This window comes from Streptopelia decaocto, assembly GCF_964273445.1.
Source record: "Streptopelia decaocto genome assembly, chromosome: 1".
Taxonomy (NCBI): Eukaryota; Metazoa; Chordata; class Aves; order Columbiformes; family Columbidae; genus Streptopelia; species Streptopelia decaocto.
In genome coordinates, this window is record NC_138663.1 from 22,211,153 (window position 1) to 22,227,330 (window position 16,178).

At 40.4% G+C, this 16,178-nt stretch overlaps 1 protein-coding gene across 4 annotated transcripts in view; it reads right to left on the minus strand.

Moving 5' to 3' along the window:
- The window catches only part of PLXNB2 (plexin B2), a 255,250-nt gene that overhangs the window by 52,703 nt on the left and 186,369 nt on the right, over positions 1–16,178 (minus strand). For all 4 annotated transcript variants that reach the window (XM_082062717.1, XM_082062718.1, XM_082062716.1 and 1 more), the window contains 7 exons: positions 14,393–14,543; positions 11,971–12,085; positions 11,138–11,240; positions 10,566–10,667; positions 5,861–5,953; positions 4,609–4,690; positions 198–370 (listed from right to left, as the gene is read on the minus strand). In XM_082062717.1, the coding sequence (XP_081918843.1) occupies positions 198–370; positions 4,609–4,690; positions 5,861–5,953; positions 10,566–10,667; positions 11,138–11,240; positions 11,971–12,085; positions 14,393–14,543 (819 nt within the window). The remainder of the gene's footprint in view (positions 1–197; positions 371–4,608; positions 4,691–5,860; positions 5,954–10,565; positions 10,668–11,137; positions 11,241–11,970; positions 12,086–14,392; positions 14,544–16,178) is intronic.

Here is a 16,178-nt window from a genome sequence, read left to right on the forward strand (position 1 = left end):
TCAAAGACTCCATTCAGTCTCTTATTTTGAGTCTTTACAAATCTCTCACACACATCACTACTGGCATTATTTCCTTGCAGCTATTTCAGAGGCTTACTTAACACCCAAGGCCAAAAAATGCCTTTCAGTATGAGCTTGCTTGGATGCTTTCTCCTGCAAAATAATACACTGGTAGGGAGAGAAAAAAGCAATCTTACGCGAGTGATTTCGGGATGAGGACATGTGTCGGTGGGAGGAGCGTTACAGAGTTTTTCATAAACGCACTTGCTGGGCTTGCCATCTTCTTCACACCAGACACACTTATAGTCGTCACGGGCCGCGAGGCATAAGCTGCAGTCACTTCGTCCATAAGAGCAGTTGTAGAGAGTCACTGAAATATGAGCAGTAAATGAACTTAGACATTTTCCTCTGTTTTAAGGATATTCAGTATGTCATAGGAAGGAAAACTAATCCTAAATACAAAGCCTGCCTGTTGCTCAGTTGAGTTGTGTGAAGAATACACATGCCCTGTATTCAACCCCTGAATGATTCTGAGAGAAAACTCTATTTTTCCCTATACAGAAAAACCTGCAATCTATCTATGTGCAGAGCATGAATAACATTCCAAATAGAACCCAAACGCATTTTTGTCACTTGAGCATCGTTAAAATGTTTAAGTACAAAGTCCTTTCTTTGACTGTACTCAGTGAACCTGCCTATACAACTGTTCACGGACCTGGTCAAACAAACGGGTCCTCCTGGCGCACCAGGAGTCAGATGTGGAAGGGTATATAAACTCAGGGGGGGACAGACATCAGCTGGCATGGGACTTCAGCCAGTCGCGTATTTAAAGGAAGAGAGCTGCCTTTGTTGGCTGTTTCCAGGACATTCAGGCCTTTCCAAAATCATTGCTAAAGCCTGAAATGAATAGAAAGTTAACACTTAATGAAATGTTATCCTTTGTTCAAGTTAATACTTCATTCACTTCTCCATTCTTCTCCATTTTCTTGCTTTTGTTTTCCCTTTTGTCTTGAATTGCCGTTCTGATGTGTGCTTTATTCCTTCTGTAGTGGGGTTTAATTCTAGTTTTTCTGAGCCAAGAAATCAAGTCTGACAGTCATGCCTCTCTTACTGATGAACCACGCACCAACTGTCCCAGACACTAAGCTTGTTTTGGCCCACATCAATCTCTAATATGATGCACAGTCACCAAACAAAATTAATTTTCCCAAATAGATGCAAAGCCTTGAGACATAGCTGGGTGGGTCAGCACCATACGGAAAGCCTGGGCTTGCAATGAGACATTTGGAGATGCACTTGAGAGCCAGCCCAGAAGGAAACAGACTGAAAAGATGCCACACGTTTCTCTAGGGGAAACGCAGAAGTTACATGGATCACTCAGCCTGTGAGTGCTGTGCTTCCCTGGAAGGTAAGCTGATTACTTTAGAGAGGGAAACTTCTCGCTCCCTCCTCTTCTGCTCCTGTTGATTCTTCTTGTAAATCAACCTCACTTACCAGAACAGCAGAAAGCTACCCAGGTTTCCTCCTGTGCTTTTTCAGGAGTTCAGTGTGCTCACAGAAGGGAATGGGGAGAGCAAGACAGAGACTCAACACCTCCCCTTTCCAGTAGCGATGAGCTGTTTTATATGCTCATTAGGTCTCAAGAAATGGTACCCTTCATGACACTGGATTTTTTTCAAAGGAGTTTCAACCTTAAAGATACAGGGAGCAAACTGAAGTAAACAGAGGTGATCAGATGTGGGCAAGAGAGACTAGGACAAATTCCTATGAGGTTGTATATGGTAAAGACCATAAAAAAAAGTCTGTTTAAGGAAAGCTTTTATTCTCAGAAGAGCAGAACTCTAGGAAGAACACCAGCAAAACCACCCTCCAGTCACTAACATTTCAATACACTTGATATTTTCCTAGATAATAGCAACAGCAGTAGCTTTTAAAATCTAATTCCAAGAGGCTGCCATGTCAGATTCCTACAGAAATGAAAAAGTAAAAGGAGAATGCTGTTTTTTCATTGTTTTTCAGCAGTGCTCTTATGCTCCTGCTAGACATGAACAACATTACAGATGCCCAAAACTTGGCTACAGTCTCTCTGCCACTTTCATGAGAGCATATAACCCATGAGGGTGGTTTTTCTCTAAATGCTGCATATTTTAAAACCTCAGCATTCAGTTTCACAGCTAGTCTTTAACAGAATAACACGTTTTTATTCTTTCCCTTACACTGAAGAGTTAATGCAATGATGAAGCCTGGTTCTAACACTTCTTACATCTAATCAACATATCCACTTGATTTCAAGTAGCTTTACCAGCACAAAGTCAGTTGAGACATCTTTGGAGGTATACACAACGCTGATGGACTTTGGCATTTGCTACAATGAATCAATGAGAAAGACCATCCATTTGATTCAAACCCCATCTTGAATTCTCAAGGAGTCGATGAGCACAAAGCAGGAGTAGCAACATTTGCTCTATATACTGAGCACACCAGTATGGAAGTCACTGAGCAAAAAACATAACCCAAGGAACATTTTCAACAGTTTGCGTGTTAACTATTCACTCTGTATGTTGGATGTGAATGTAGTGCTGGAGAGAAGCTCCAGACTGACAGCCCTGGTACACTGCTGTTTGCTTGATAAGCAGAAGAGACAATGCAGGCAGCTGCAAGGAAAAGTTTCCTTGTGTCTATGCTATGAATTGCTTTTGCAGGAACCTGATTGCTTTCTTAATCCAGCGCTCTGGCAGGTTGCTGCTGCACAGGGACTGGAGCAGGTAATATTGTTAAAAAATCTTCCTCTTGCCTTCCTAAACCCTGTGTTATCCACCCACACCACCACACGGCCACTCAGTAGGGCACAGGAATATGCTTACTGAATTATTTGTTATCCTTTCTCGGCTGGACAGGGATTTTCATCCCATCCCTCAGCAAACAATGTCAGTGCTGCAATGTCTTGATGCCTCTCACATCCAGTTGCATAAATGCAATGCAGAAAGCTATGGCCTTAAAGCATTAAACAATACCCCTGTTCACTGATCAGCTCATTAAATGTACCAGCAGCAAGCCACTCATTAGATTCAGACTCTTATCCATCACCTTGAGATACCAGCTGTGAAATCATTGATAAAAAGGACAAAGGATAAAAGGGATATATTGGATTTCATACTGTTCAGAACCCCTGATGGCTTGAGATGTAAAAACGCTATCGTAACTTAGTATTCACTAAATGTTATACAAAGAAAGGGTTCTTTCACTGGCAGGTTCAAAGGTGCTTCTCAGCAGCAACCATATACCCAAAGCCAATTCTTTTCAAGATGCATAAAAAAAAAAATTACACTCTGGATTTTATATGGCAAGGAAATTTAAAAGCAGGAGAAAATTTGGATTATAAAAAAAATCCCTTTTATAATAAAGAGACATTTGTTGATAATTTTTCAATTCCCCTCTTGCAAGGGTTCAATATTTCAATTTGAATGATACCATTTCTTTAATAATTAAGCTAGTTTCTCCCCCCACCTATGTTTTTCCCAGAGTAGGAAAAAAGACATTGGGAGTATTTGGTCAAAATTCTGCAGTTTTAAACACCACAGCCTTTGGAATGGAAATTAAGACACTGTGAGATTGTAATATGACCTCCCTGTAACATTCATGCCAGGTCCTCTTTTAAGTGCTTTCAACCCTGCACACAGAGCCACAGGGAAAATCTTCTGAAAACATACTTCTATGATACCAATAAGAAAAGGAATAAATTTGAATATTGTACAGATGGAAAAATACGGCCTGAAGATTTAATCTGCAGGGGAAATTACTTGGGGGCAGAATTAGTTTTCCTGATGTTAACTTATCACCCAGGTAACAAGTGTGTTGCCTCAGTTTTTGCAAGATTATGCCTTAAACTTCAGTCCAAAGGAGTGTAAGGTATGTCCCAGCTCCCAGATACTGCTCCACTGATTTAGATGGAGCTTCCTCACCTCAGCAGTAGGCTCACAGACATAATTGCTTCATCGTTGTATGTGGAAAGTTACAAAGAAATTTATATTTATAGAGGAATTTATATCAGAGACCAAGCCTTTGTGCTACAAAACACTTAATATACTTTTTGTTGCCATAGAAATAAAAGAATAACAAGCTGAAAGCACACTGAATGTTTCTGTGTATTGCTGATTGTCAGCAGATGTAAAGACTGCAGAACCTGTCTGAGCTGAGACACAGCTGGAAGTTGAGATTTCAGGTGCAGCCCATACGAGCAGCAGCGAAAAGGATCCCTGTTCTGCTGTTGGAGGGGGAAGGTTCATTGGGGAGGTGAAATGGCTGCTGAAAAAATAAAATCAAACTACTTAAGTAAGTTTGAACTGTGAAGTTTTGCATTAGGACTGCCCTTCAGAGCAAAAGCAAACTTGAAAATAATGGCAGGATATTTAAAACAGCCTTTAATATATACAACACTGAAGTTTAATTCATGAGTTCTGTATTAATGACTTTGATCTGTCAGATTTAGTTGTTTAGGCCAAACCAGTGAAACCTACAAAGGTAACATTCACATGACTCCAAATTATAAAGGAATAGTTTTCTGTTTACTGTAATTAACCTCCCTTTAATCCTGTATTTCATACTTACCCATCAGTTTGCTGTCAATCTTGACCTTATCTGTTCTTATGGATAAGTTAAGTTGTAGGGTCTCATTTGCACTGTAGGAGAACTGGAAAAGATGACACAATAGAGATATTTGTACCTTCATTTGGGAAGGTTGATTTCATGCGTTTTCTATGATTCTCAGTAACAAGAGCCGTGAAGGTTTTAGAAAATATCCCAAAACTTACGGTCTTTTTTTTCATCCTGGTGAAATACATTTATAGAAAAATGCTTTAATGAACCTAATCTTTCACAATCAGAATTTTCAAGTACCAAGGGACAGCCATATCTGAATACCTGTTTTTCATTAATTTAATTTACATTTGGTTATGGGTTTGCAAGTAGCACAGGTACTGTTCATATTCAGTAAGTATAGCTGCTGCCCCTGCTGAGCTCTCCCTTCCCACACCATCTGGCTCTATTACTTCTATAGCCACCGCAGACTCACACCACATGGAGGGGAAATCTCTTGCATCTTTTGCAGTGCAACCCCCTCGTTATAGCCAAAGCACAAGGTTCACATGCTCCAAGACAGGAGCTTCTGCTCAAGTTGAAAGTAACAACCGGTGGGAAAGAAAAAGAGCAAAGGAAAATACAATGGCTTTATAAAGCAAATGCCTTGTGCTAGGCTCAAATGCTGCATAAATGCCAATTAGTTCTCAAAACTACTCTGTTAGTAAGCTTGTAAGACATAAAGGCTAAAGTCAACATTTGTGAGTCCAAAATTGAGCTTGGTAATTTGAATTTCTTTTTTTTAATATTATTTCCTTTCTCTGTAAAACAAACCAGAGTGAAAGTAGCATAGCTAGTAAGTAGCCAAACAACAACATACTGTTACCATTCCCCTTTTTACAGATATAAAATGCGAAAGATAATGAACTGGCATGTGAAGAGGCAGAGCTCTGCAATTCTCATCTTTTTTTCCTCAACGGTTTCACCAGATTGCATAAAAAGTGAAAATGAAAGAATAATGGTCCTGAATTCCTCCAGGGACAGTTCAATGAATTTATGGATTGCATAGTTAGAGAAACCAAAGAGAAAGACCGAGGGCTTTGAGAGGAGACCCCAGGAGCTCCGAGCCAAAGCTGCTACTGCCAAAGAAGAATCTCCATCAGAGGTGACTTTCTTCTCTGAAGGAAACCAATATTACCTGTATATTTCTGGACACATGTGGATACTGGAACAGGTCTACAAAAACTGAATATGTTTAGTAGGTGAATCATATTTTTGCATTTACCTCTTTACTCATGAATGAAAATTTTCCTTCATCTGATTCATCAACAGGAGCTTCAAATTCAAACTGGCTGTTTCCAACCACAAATTTTTTATCCTATGGAAGAGAAAAGTTCAGCTTAGAATTTGTATAACATCACCAAGCACAATAAAATATCACCAAGCAATACCTTGTTCAGTACAGGAAGTAATAAGACTAAGTGAAGAATGGTAACCAGTTAAAGTCATCTGAAAACAAAGCTAGTGAGACACTGAGCCAGCAAAATCTGCTACTTTGCTGCATCTCTCCAATGTTTGCTGAAGGTGGAAGCACCAAGCAGTACCAACAAAGCAAGAACATATCTAGTACACTGTTTCAGAGTGTGAAAGAAGAAGTTTCATAAGAAAATGCCTTGAGACGTGAATACTGGGTGGCTTCACACATCAGATGTGTCATTAACAGAGCTGTGTGAGTTCTGCCCTTTAATGTTTTCTTTGTAGAGATGCTGGGCAGAGCAGGAATGCAAGAATTATATGGGAAACTGGAATGAACATCTCTTAGACCTTGCTGGCTTTGTTTCTCCTGCCTCACCATGACTCCAGCTGTGTTTTCACAGGACGGTTTTTGATGACAGCACCAGCTGGGTATTCCTAGGTATTCCTGCCTCCTTAGACACCTTCTTTCCCCTCTCTTCTCCCTAGTTCCTACATCCATTCATTCCTGCCTTTCGGCTGCAGCGCATACTGACTTGCGCTGCACTGGCAAAACTCTCAGCTTGGCTGTTCTGTGGTTCAATTGAGGAACTGTGCTGGCTAAAAACCAAACACATCAACTCATGACTGTTTCTGTGTTGGGTCATTCTCGTGCTCTGCCCCACAGCACAAGTGCACAACAGCTTTGCCAGAAGAACCAGAGAAAGAAATAAGTAGCAAGAACATTTTCAGACAGTACCGTTTGTAAAGACTTAGGAAATCAGAGTCCACTGGGGGACAAGACCACCTTCACCTTTTTAGAATCATAGAATGCCCTGGGTTGGAAGGGACCTTCAAAGATTATCTTGTCCACACCCCTGCCATAAGCAGGGACAACTTTGACTAGACCAGGTTGCTCAAAGTTCCATCCAGCCTGGCCTTGAACACTTCCAATGATGGGGCAGTCACATCCCTGGACAACCTGTTCCAGTGTCTCACCACACCCATTGTAAAAAATGTTTTCCTTGCATCTAATCTAAACCTATGCTCTCTCAGTTTAAAACTGTTCTCCCTTGTCATCACAGGCCTTGGTAAGAAGTATCTCTTTGTCTTTCTTATAAGCCACCTATAAATACTGGGAGGCTGATATTAGGTTTCCCTGGAGCCTTCTCTTGTCCAGGCTGAACAACCCCAACTCTCTCAGCCTGTCCTCACAGCAGAGGTGCTCCAGCCCTCTGATCATTTTTGTGGCCTCCTCTGGACCTTCTTCACAGGTCCATGGTTCTTCCTGTACTGAGGGCCCCAGAGCTGGACACAGTACTGGTCTCACAAGAGCAGAGTCGAGTGGGAGAATCACTTACCTTGACCTGCTGATCATGCTCCTTTTTAGGCAGCCCAGGATGCAATTGGCTTTCTGGGCTGCAAGTGTGCATTGCTGGCTCATATCTAATTTTTCATCCAACAGTATCCCCAAGTTCTTCTCTACAGGGCTACTCAGCCTGTATTGGTACTGGGGATTGCCCTGACCCAGGTGCTAGACCTAGCACACAACCTTGTTGAACTTTGTGAGAACTTCACTTCGTTGCCCTCTGTGGATGTAAACAACTAGTCCCTACTTTTGTCCAGAACTGTTTGAATCTTGGAGTACATGGCAAAAAAAAAGAATGGTTTCTTGATTCCTCTTTCCTGCTCCAATGGTTAGTTAATTTGCCTCCTGCTGTCACCTAAGCCTCATATATGAAGATCTTATCCTATTTATTTGTAGCTACCTCTTCAATGGTGGAATCACTGGTAACTCACAGGCCACTAGGTTTATCTAATTAGGGCACTGGAAACCTTTCCTACTTTCCTACCTTGACTGTGACAGGTTGGATAGTGGACACAAGAGCACACCAAGGCTTGGGGCTGAAAAGAACACGCTTTAACCAGGTAAAGGGCCTGCCTCCAGTCTTGGGAAGTTTTATGCTATAGAAGGGAACAGACCTTTTTCTTCCACCTTCTCAGAAGCTTCGTATAGAAAATAAGCTACTGACTGAGCTCTGAAAAGTCTTTTCTGGAAGCTTCAGAGCGCATTTTGATTTACAGAAAATGTCTCTAAGTTTTACTCCAAGTTTTAAAGCATGTTACAAACCTCTTTTCTGAGGAATGCTGCCTCACTTCACTTACTCTACATTTTGATATACCATGTATTTTTCAAAAGCATTTGAATTCTGCTGCTGCTGCGTAAGGCTTTTCCACACGCCTAACAGAAGGTGCTGGGAGAGGACCTTCAGTGTATGTGACAGCTGCCACCTGGAGCAGACTGAAATCAGGAGCTGCTATCCCAGCCTCTCGAGCAGAAGGCCACAGAGCTCAGATTCAGCAGTCTGGGTGCAAGAGGAGACATGCAGCAAACACTGGGAGGTGAGTTACAGATCAGACACACATGGCAAAGACAAATCCAAATGGGAATTACATTTAATGAAAATCTTTGGAGGGCTAATAAGGTTGTCTTGATGCTGGTACATCTGTTTCTTCTGCTGTGTCAGTCTTTCAAGGACTCGGCTGGAGAATGCCTCTCAGAAGCTGCAGGCAACATGACTGATCAGGACTAAACTTTCCTCTCAACCGCTCGTCCTGGATGAAGCTAATCCCAAGAGAAGGACAACAGCTTGGCTTTACTTCTCCTTTCTACTGAAAGCCTTTCAGAGGAAGGAGGGGCAGAAAAACAGCCAACAGCTTCTCCTCTTTTACTCCGTTTCCCTCCCGTGGAAGACCTCACAAGCAGATTTATTCATTGTGCTGTAAGTGTTCACAAGTTAAGAAGTGCATGCAACATGTATGAGCTTATTCTTCCACCCTCAGTTCTGCAATAGCAGCTTTAGAAGCCATCCACCTCTCCTAATGGCTAAGCCCAAACCTTCACTGCTAATCTCCACCTGGAAACAGAGATGCTTAATGCTCAAGGTTGGCTAGTATATTTCGCCACCCATGATAAGGCAGGTTGTGCATCGTCCTTTTAGGCAAAGCACAGATTAAAACAAAATAAAAGAGCTATAGTTCAAAGTGACAACAGAACATAATTTTTTGCCTTTTCTAAGCAAGAATTTAGGCAAGGAAAATAGGAGGAAAACTAATATCTACCAATGTCCTAATCAATAAAGACCTTACATGTGCTCATAGCTGCATGACTGCTACCTTCAAACACACCGTAATACTCAGCATATCCTGTTGCAAAATCGTTCCACATGAGAAGCCACATGCCATGTTGCATTTGGGCTGCAGGCCAACCCCTACAAAATATCCATCTATGGCTTCTCCTGAGCCACGCTGCCCTCCATGAGATGTTTACCAAAGGCTGAATGTAAGTTATGCCCTTACTCAAATGAACTTTCAGTAACCAAAGTTATTGCTGTGCCTGTGTGATTACAACTACTTCATGCCTTATTTCTCCATTTTCACAGATACTTTGACGTCGGTGCATACAGCTGTAGTCACTGCGTGTGCCTGTTCAAGTCCTGGCACTGAAGGCATTATTATTTGGCTTAAAAATGCACCTCTCTACCAGGATATATGGGGCTACTCCCACGATAGAGATGATGTTCCCTTATAGGTCTCACCTAAGAAAAAATATTCTGACATCATTTGACAGTCATTGCTCTGTAGCATCTTTTCAGTCTAGGTCTTATGCATTCATCTTACTTCTTACAGAGACTTGAATTCCACTGAAGACTTCTCAGTTCCAAGTTAAATAAATGCATACTAGGTCTGGTCTGTAGGCAAACTGCTAAACGCTGCTGCGTGTGGCAAAGCGTTCCATCCACAAGATTTATCTGCCTTTGTGTAGCGGAGGTGATAGAAGGGCTTTGTAAGCTACATCGTACTTCAATTTGGCAAAGGAAAAAAAAAATCCTCTACAAACAAGAGCCTTCTTTCCTTTGATAGATGGCTGGTGGTTAAAGCAATCAATGCAATCTCCAGAGTATCTATCATCAATTCGCTTATACACAAAGATGACACGGAAACAAACAACAGAAACTAGGACCGATACTTGAGCTATCACCTAAAGAAATGGTTTTTAAACTTCAGTTTTATCAAGCTAACAATAACATCTTGTGCATTGTGCATTTTTTTGAAAAGTGAAAATGGAATTAAGCACACTGACTGATGTAATTCTAGAACCAAAACAATGCAAGTATTTAACTAGAAAAAAAAGATATAAAACGTTCACAACTTCTAATTCTCCCCTAATTTCATTAGTTGAAAAATAATTGTCAAGGTGTTTCAGTAGGTCCAGCTTATATTTTTTCAAAAAAATCCAACACGTCAAATAGTTATACTACTTTATCCAGCTCTGATTCTGTCTTTGTGATGACTTCTCATTTAGAGACTCTACCACAGTAACCAATATTATATTAAACTTTAAGGTGTAGTTCTTTTCCTTCTTCAAAACCAATTATGAGCAGGATCTCCAAAGAATACTAATGCTTTAGTTTAGGGGTGTGGCAGCAGTTTAAGTGGAATTCAAATGACAGCTAGCTTTGAATTAATCTGCTTACCCGATAATAAGCTAGATGTCTTCCCTCAAAATACACTGTTGTTCGGTACTCCATAGGTATTATCTCAGGGTTCGGGCTTAGAAACTGCGGGCATTCTTCTTCCTGGGGAGAGAAATATTTTCTACGTTATTCCAAATAAAAAGTCTTATCACAACAAGCTCCAATGGCCTTCGGACAATGGAATGATTGTTCTGAAGAACTTCAAGCTTAAAATACAGTGACAGATTTGATTACACCCTTTCAAATTAGACATGCTAAAAATGACTGCAGCATATGTCAAAGCTGTGGGTGATTATCTTTCCCAGCCTTGAAATCTTGTTCCTCCCATTGAAGCAAAATAGTAAAAGGAACAAAAATAACCTTTCAGGAGTTATTCAGTCTCACTGCCCCTCCTCAATCACACCCTTAAATTCCCACCCCCGCACTGTCGCTAAAAAAATATCTCACACGTTTGGAGTTAACTTTAGACTAATTTAAAAATCCCTAATGCAACCAACTGATATGAGAGAAAAAGCTAAGAAAATATTGAAGTGTTCTAATAAAAACCTAATAATCTTATTTTTAAACATTACCATATTTTGTTTAATCACATCCTGTACTGGAGAGGACTCTTCACAGATATGTCTCTTCCAGTCCCACTGGCAATTCCATCTATTGCTTGCACAGGAATAGCATCTACAAATATAACATGATAGTCATGACAAACTGTCAGGCTTTTTCCCCCCCATTGACAAAAAAAGTAAATTAAATTCCATCTTTATTCATGGAGGATAGATCAATCTGTTACAGTGTCCTTTGCATACTGAGCTAAAAAAAACATAGTAAGAACAGTTCAAGAACCCCAAAAAGCTGTTTTCTCCCTTACATATTTGAACAAGGATTAGAAATCCACAGCATCCCTCACAAACTTTGAGATCAAGTCTATGAGGACTGGAAATGATCTTGATCAACCTTCATACATAAGATTGAACAAAGAGGGGCTTGGGTTGGCTGTGCCTGCCCTGGGGCAGCAGCACCTCGAGCAGAGCAGATGGTGGGGTTAGAGTCAGCTTCGATCATCCTGTTTGAACACGCTGCAACCCAAAGCACCAATCTCACGTTTGAGGGAATAAGCAGGTAAGCAGACATCCATGGAGCTCAGCTGCAATGGCAATACAATGGACTGGCCTTTATTTATACGTGCCATGAATATTCCTGTTCCACATGGTTTATGTTACTAGCTCACCTGGAGCCCTCCAACCATTTTTCAACTCCATTAAAATGTAAGAAAAAGGATTTAGGCACCGGCAAATTTTGAGACTTCGAAAGCTTTAGTGATGAAATGACTGAGTAACTCAGCTGCCAGTTACCTGAAACACGATGCTACAGGATCTAAACACCTAAGTTAAGGAGCTGAAATACTTACGGTTGATTTTCAAAAAGATTCATTGCCTCCTCACAGTCATAAAAAGGGTAAGTATGTGATGCAAAAAATATCTTGTTCTTTCCAAAGGTTAACTGAAGTGGAACTGAAACATGATCTGTCACAAAAGAAAAAAAGTATCTAAGTGGTTGTTGAATTCTTTAGCTCGTTCTTAAGCTGAAAGATACAGTGATAATACTTTTATTATTTTACAGGACATAAAGCAAATATTTAACTCTACTGTTGACACTCTGGATCTCATGGCCTGTTGTACTTCAGATCTGTAAGCTCTGCTTTTCCTTTTTAAGCTTTGCAAATTTTTCAGTACATAGTTGTCAGAAGAAAAGCAGAGATGGGATAAAGGGAAGAAGCAAAATTATAGAAAAGCTTTGTTTTACAAAAGTGTTTCTCAGCAGTGCTATCATCTGCTAGAATTTTAAAGAGTCTAGAAGAATAAGGAAAACTAAATGAGGAGATAATTGAACACATGAAAACTGGCACAAGAACAGTCATATTAAATAAAACGTTTTCTTAAATACGAATATGTCTGCAAGTAAAATCACTTGTTTCATTTGCGGATTAAAACTGTCATCCTCATGTGAATTAAAACAAGTGAGCTTTGTGGCTGATGCCCAACAGTGCCTGCAACACCAGGTTACCACAGGCCCTTGTGATCTTCTGTTTGCTGTACATGATTTCTCCACAAATGTACTTCTCATCTGGATCATTACTGAACTAAGAGCGGAAAATTTATCTTCAGAAACTGGTGCTTTCCTCAGCGAAGCTGTTTGAAATACCTTTCGCAGGAATCATTAAGCCCCTGTGACAAGCTATTTCACAAACTATTGAGCAATTTCAAACTCTGCTTTCCTTGAACAGGTTCTTGAAAGACCATCAGCTGCTTGGCGGGAAGTCACCTTTGCCTGCACTGGGTCCTCTTGAATATTTCAGACTAGTAGGAATGCCAGGGGGATTTCCTAACAACGGGACAGCAAAAAGCAACCTTTCTTTCTAGAAATGTCCTATTCCCTTTGGAACCAACCACAGCTAAAGTAACCTAGACTTTTCCAGACTCAATAGGGTTTCTTAACAGCAAGTGCATGGCTCAGGACTTTGTCAGAGGGTGCCAGGTACCACCACCTGTGTCCCTAACCGCCTGCCTCCTGCTGAAGTGTCTGCCAAGCTACTGAGCATCTTCATAACACTTTTGAACATCCTACAGATGCATCCCTGTACAACCAACTCAGAGAGGTGTATTATTTCCAGGTGACTTGGTTACTCTGATGCCATCCCTGACAGGGTTCTAGTCTCACATTTTATGCCGGAAGACGTCAAGCTGTCATGTTTATCAACCTGTCTGCTTTACATCCTGCTTTACAAAATATTTAGGGAATGTGAATTGGCCATAAATAACAGAGTGTTGCTTTTACACTTCACATAATCTGATCTCGTGACACACCCCAGCCAGTTTAAAACTTGAGAGAGGGATTTTAACATCATTACTCTTCCTGTAACTAAACCTGGATTTTGACCTTTTTTGGCCTTAAGAGAATTTAAACTTATCTTAAAAAGTGCTTCCAAGTACCAGTCTCATGGCTGTTGTGATACATATAGAAGGGTTATCCTCAGGGGTACTTCTGCAAGCTGCAAGAGCACCCATTTTTGGGGTTTTTTTCTTTTAGTTTTTTAAACTTGATACATGATAAACAGTGCTGTCCAACTGGTTTTATTCCATGTACTTATGCATCAAGATGTATGAACAAAGCACTATCTAGGAAACAGCACAAGAATTATGGTTGGCAACAGACCTTAAGAATATAATCAGCGGTTCAGAACAATGATACAGCCTTTAATTATACAGTCACATATTTTTCCACTGGAAAGGAGTGGAAAAGCAGCAGAACCTGGAGGGCACAGAGTAGAAGAGGCAGAAAGCTTTATGAGAGAAAAGGACAACCTTGTGACATGGACCAGAAAACAAGTCACTGAACTACAGCTGACTAGAGCAAAACTAAGACATCAGAGATGACAAATATCACATCTGAAGTGCATAGGTGGCTCTTCTGGCCCCAGAACTTGGAGTCACTAAGGTAAGATTAGAGGAGGTGGGTTTTGTTTGTTTGGGACACAGAGCAGCACCTCTCTGGCTCCCTGTCTGTGTCTCTGCCAAGCTCCTGTTTCAGGTTCCTTGTAGAAACACTGGGAATGCTACAGTTTGTAAATACAGCAATGGAGAAAGTTTGAGCAAACCTTGTTTTTTTAAAAAACTGTTGGAATGGACAAAGTTCAGCAGTAGACTATTTGGGCAAAGGGACTGAAGAGGGTAAAAAACCTTGCATGCAGCTCATATAAGAGCATCACATTAGAAGCAGCAGGCTATGTTCTTTCTTCTTATTGTACATGGAGGGTAGCAGTACTTCTTTACCTTGACCTTTCGGTGTTGGAGGAATTAAATCAGGTGGATCACAGATAATAACCCCTTCTTTCAACTGAGCATAATGGGTTGTTTCACCAAACGTACAAAAAACCTGGTCACTCTCAGTCAAAGTTGGCAACGGACTTACAGTCAGTTCCACCTGGAAAAAAAAAATAAAAAGGGTAAAATATCTGAAAGTAACAAAGACCAAATAAAATTTATGGCCAGAGCATTTCAACTGCTGGTCTTTTTTTTGGACAGTGGTGATATTTTGGCTAATATCACAGAAGATGGTTCTCCTTTTCAATTTTTATTTCTTCCCATCTGCTAATCTTTTCTTCTTACACCTCTATCATTTTTTCCATGCTGGGTCTATGTTAAATTAGACTAGTACAAAAACCTATTGTCCTGTCAATGCATTACATCAGAAAAAAAAATGTCTGTACAGACACACCCAAAGCCTTTTCTTCTTGTCCTCAGCATCTAGTTTAGCTACAGTAACAACGGTGGTTAACACTTAACTCCTGACAAACTTCATTAAAATTATATTAACCTTAGGGGTTACTAGTGAGTAATGAAAACAAGGCTTGATGGGCTGGAAAAGCTGGAGTTTGAAAGAACTGAATAGAAAAGTGGTTTCCTCAAGACTCAAGGTACATGCAAGAAACCCACTGAGAACTATCATTACTGCTGGAAAAGGATTTCTGACTGATGGTGAGATCATAATCTCCTGGAAACTACCAGTTCAGAGCACATGTGAGAAAATAAAAGTAAAATAAAATCAGAAAACTTAGCAAGGAAGGAAGGAAAAAAAAAAAAAAAAAAGAAAAAATTAAATTTTGAATGCTGTCCTTAATTTAATGCTTCAGGTGTGTTATTTACACAGTTTAACTTTTCCCATATTTTATTGCCAGTAGAAATGACAATCATCCCTTTTTCTCTGAAACCGGTCCACTGCGCTATGAGCTGCAATATTTTTTTGGTGAATAAAGGAATCATGAGGAGACAGTGGCATTAGCGATGTTACAGGCAGCAGGTAAACACTCATTTGAAGTCAGGTTTGGTTTTGGTTTTTAGGTATTTTGGCCTCAGATGCTGATATGAGACACCCGACACCTGTCAACACAAGTTGACAAGACCTGTACTAAAAGAAGGTGTGGATTTTTAGCATTTTTTAGCATTTAACATTTTTATTTAACACAGAAATGCCCTTCAACACAATGCTGTTTGCATCATATAGGAATGGATTTAAACTGACTTGAATGAAAGTCTCTTTCTTTCTGATCAAGAAGGATTAAAAGCCATTTTGCTGATTTTACTTGAGCACCCCTGGGAAGCCCTCAGTCTGCCCTGGCATGCTCCATTTAGAGTTAGAGCAAGCAATGACAACCTAGTCACACTCTGAACACTCAGTTCTGTTGCCACAGAGTTGTTTTGCATGCTGAATTTACCTCCTCCATGTACCCAGACAGGCGTCGCTGGGTAGGCAAATCCATGGCTGATTTGAAAGCAACAGCTTATGGCTTTGCTGCTTACTTCAGTTTATGCTCAAGTAAGCTGAAAGGGCAGCATGAAATCTCCCCTATCAATTACTTTTTATGGGTTATACAACATTGTGCAACACTTTTATAATATTCATTTAAGTGTAAATGCTTTATCAACCATACTAGTGCATCATTTTTGGTTACAGAGAAGGTCAAAAAGAGCATTTCTTAGAGGAAAACATGAACTGCAATATGCAAAAAAAGCAGGCAAAGAAAAGCACTGTGAGAAATGCCAGACAATGAGAGACCCG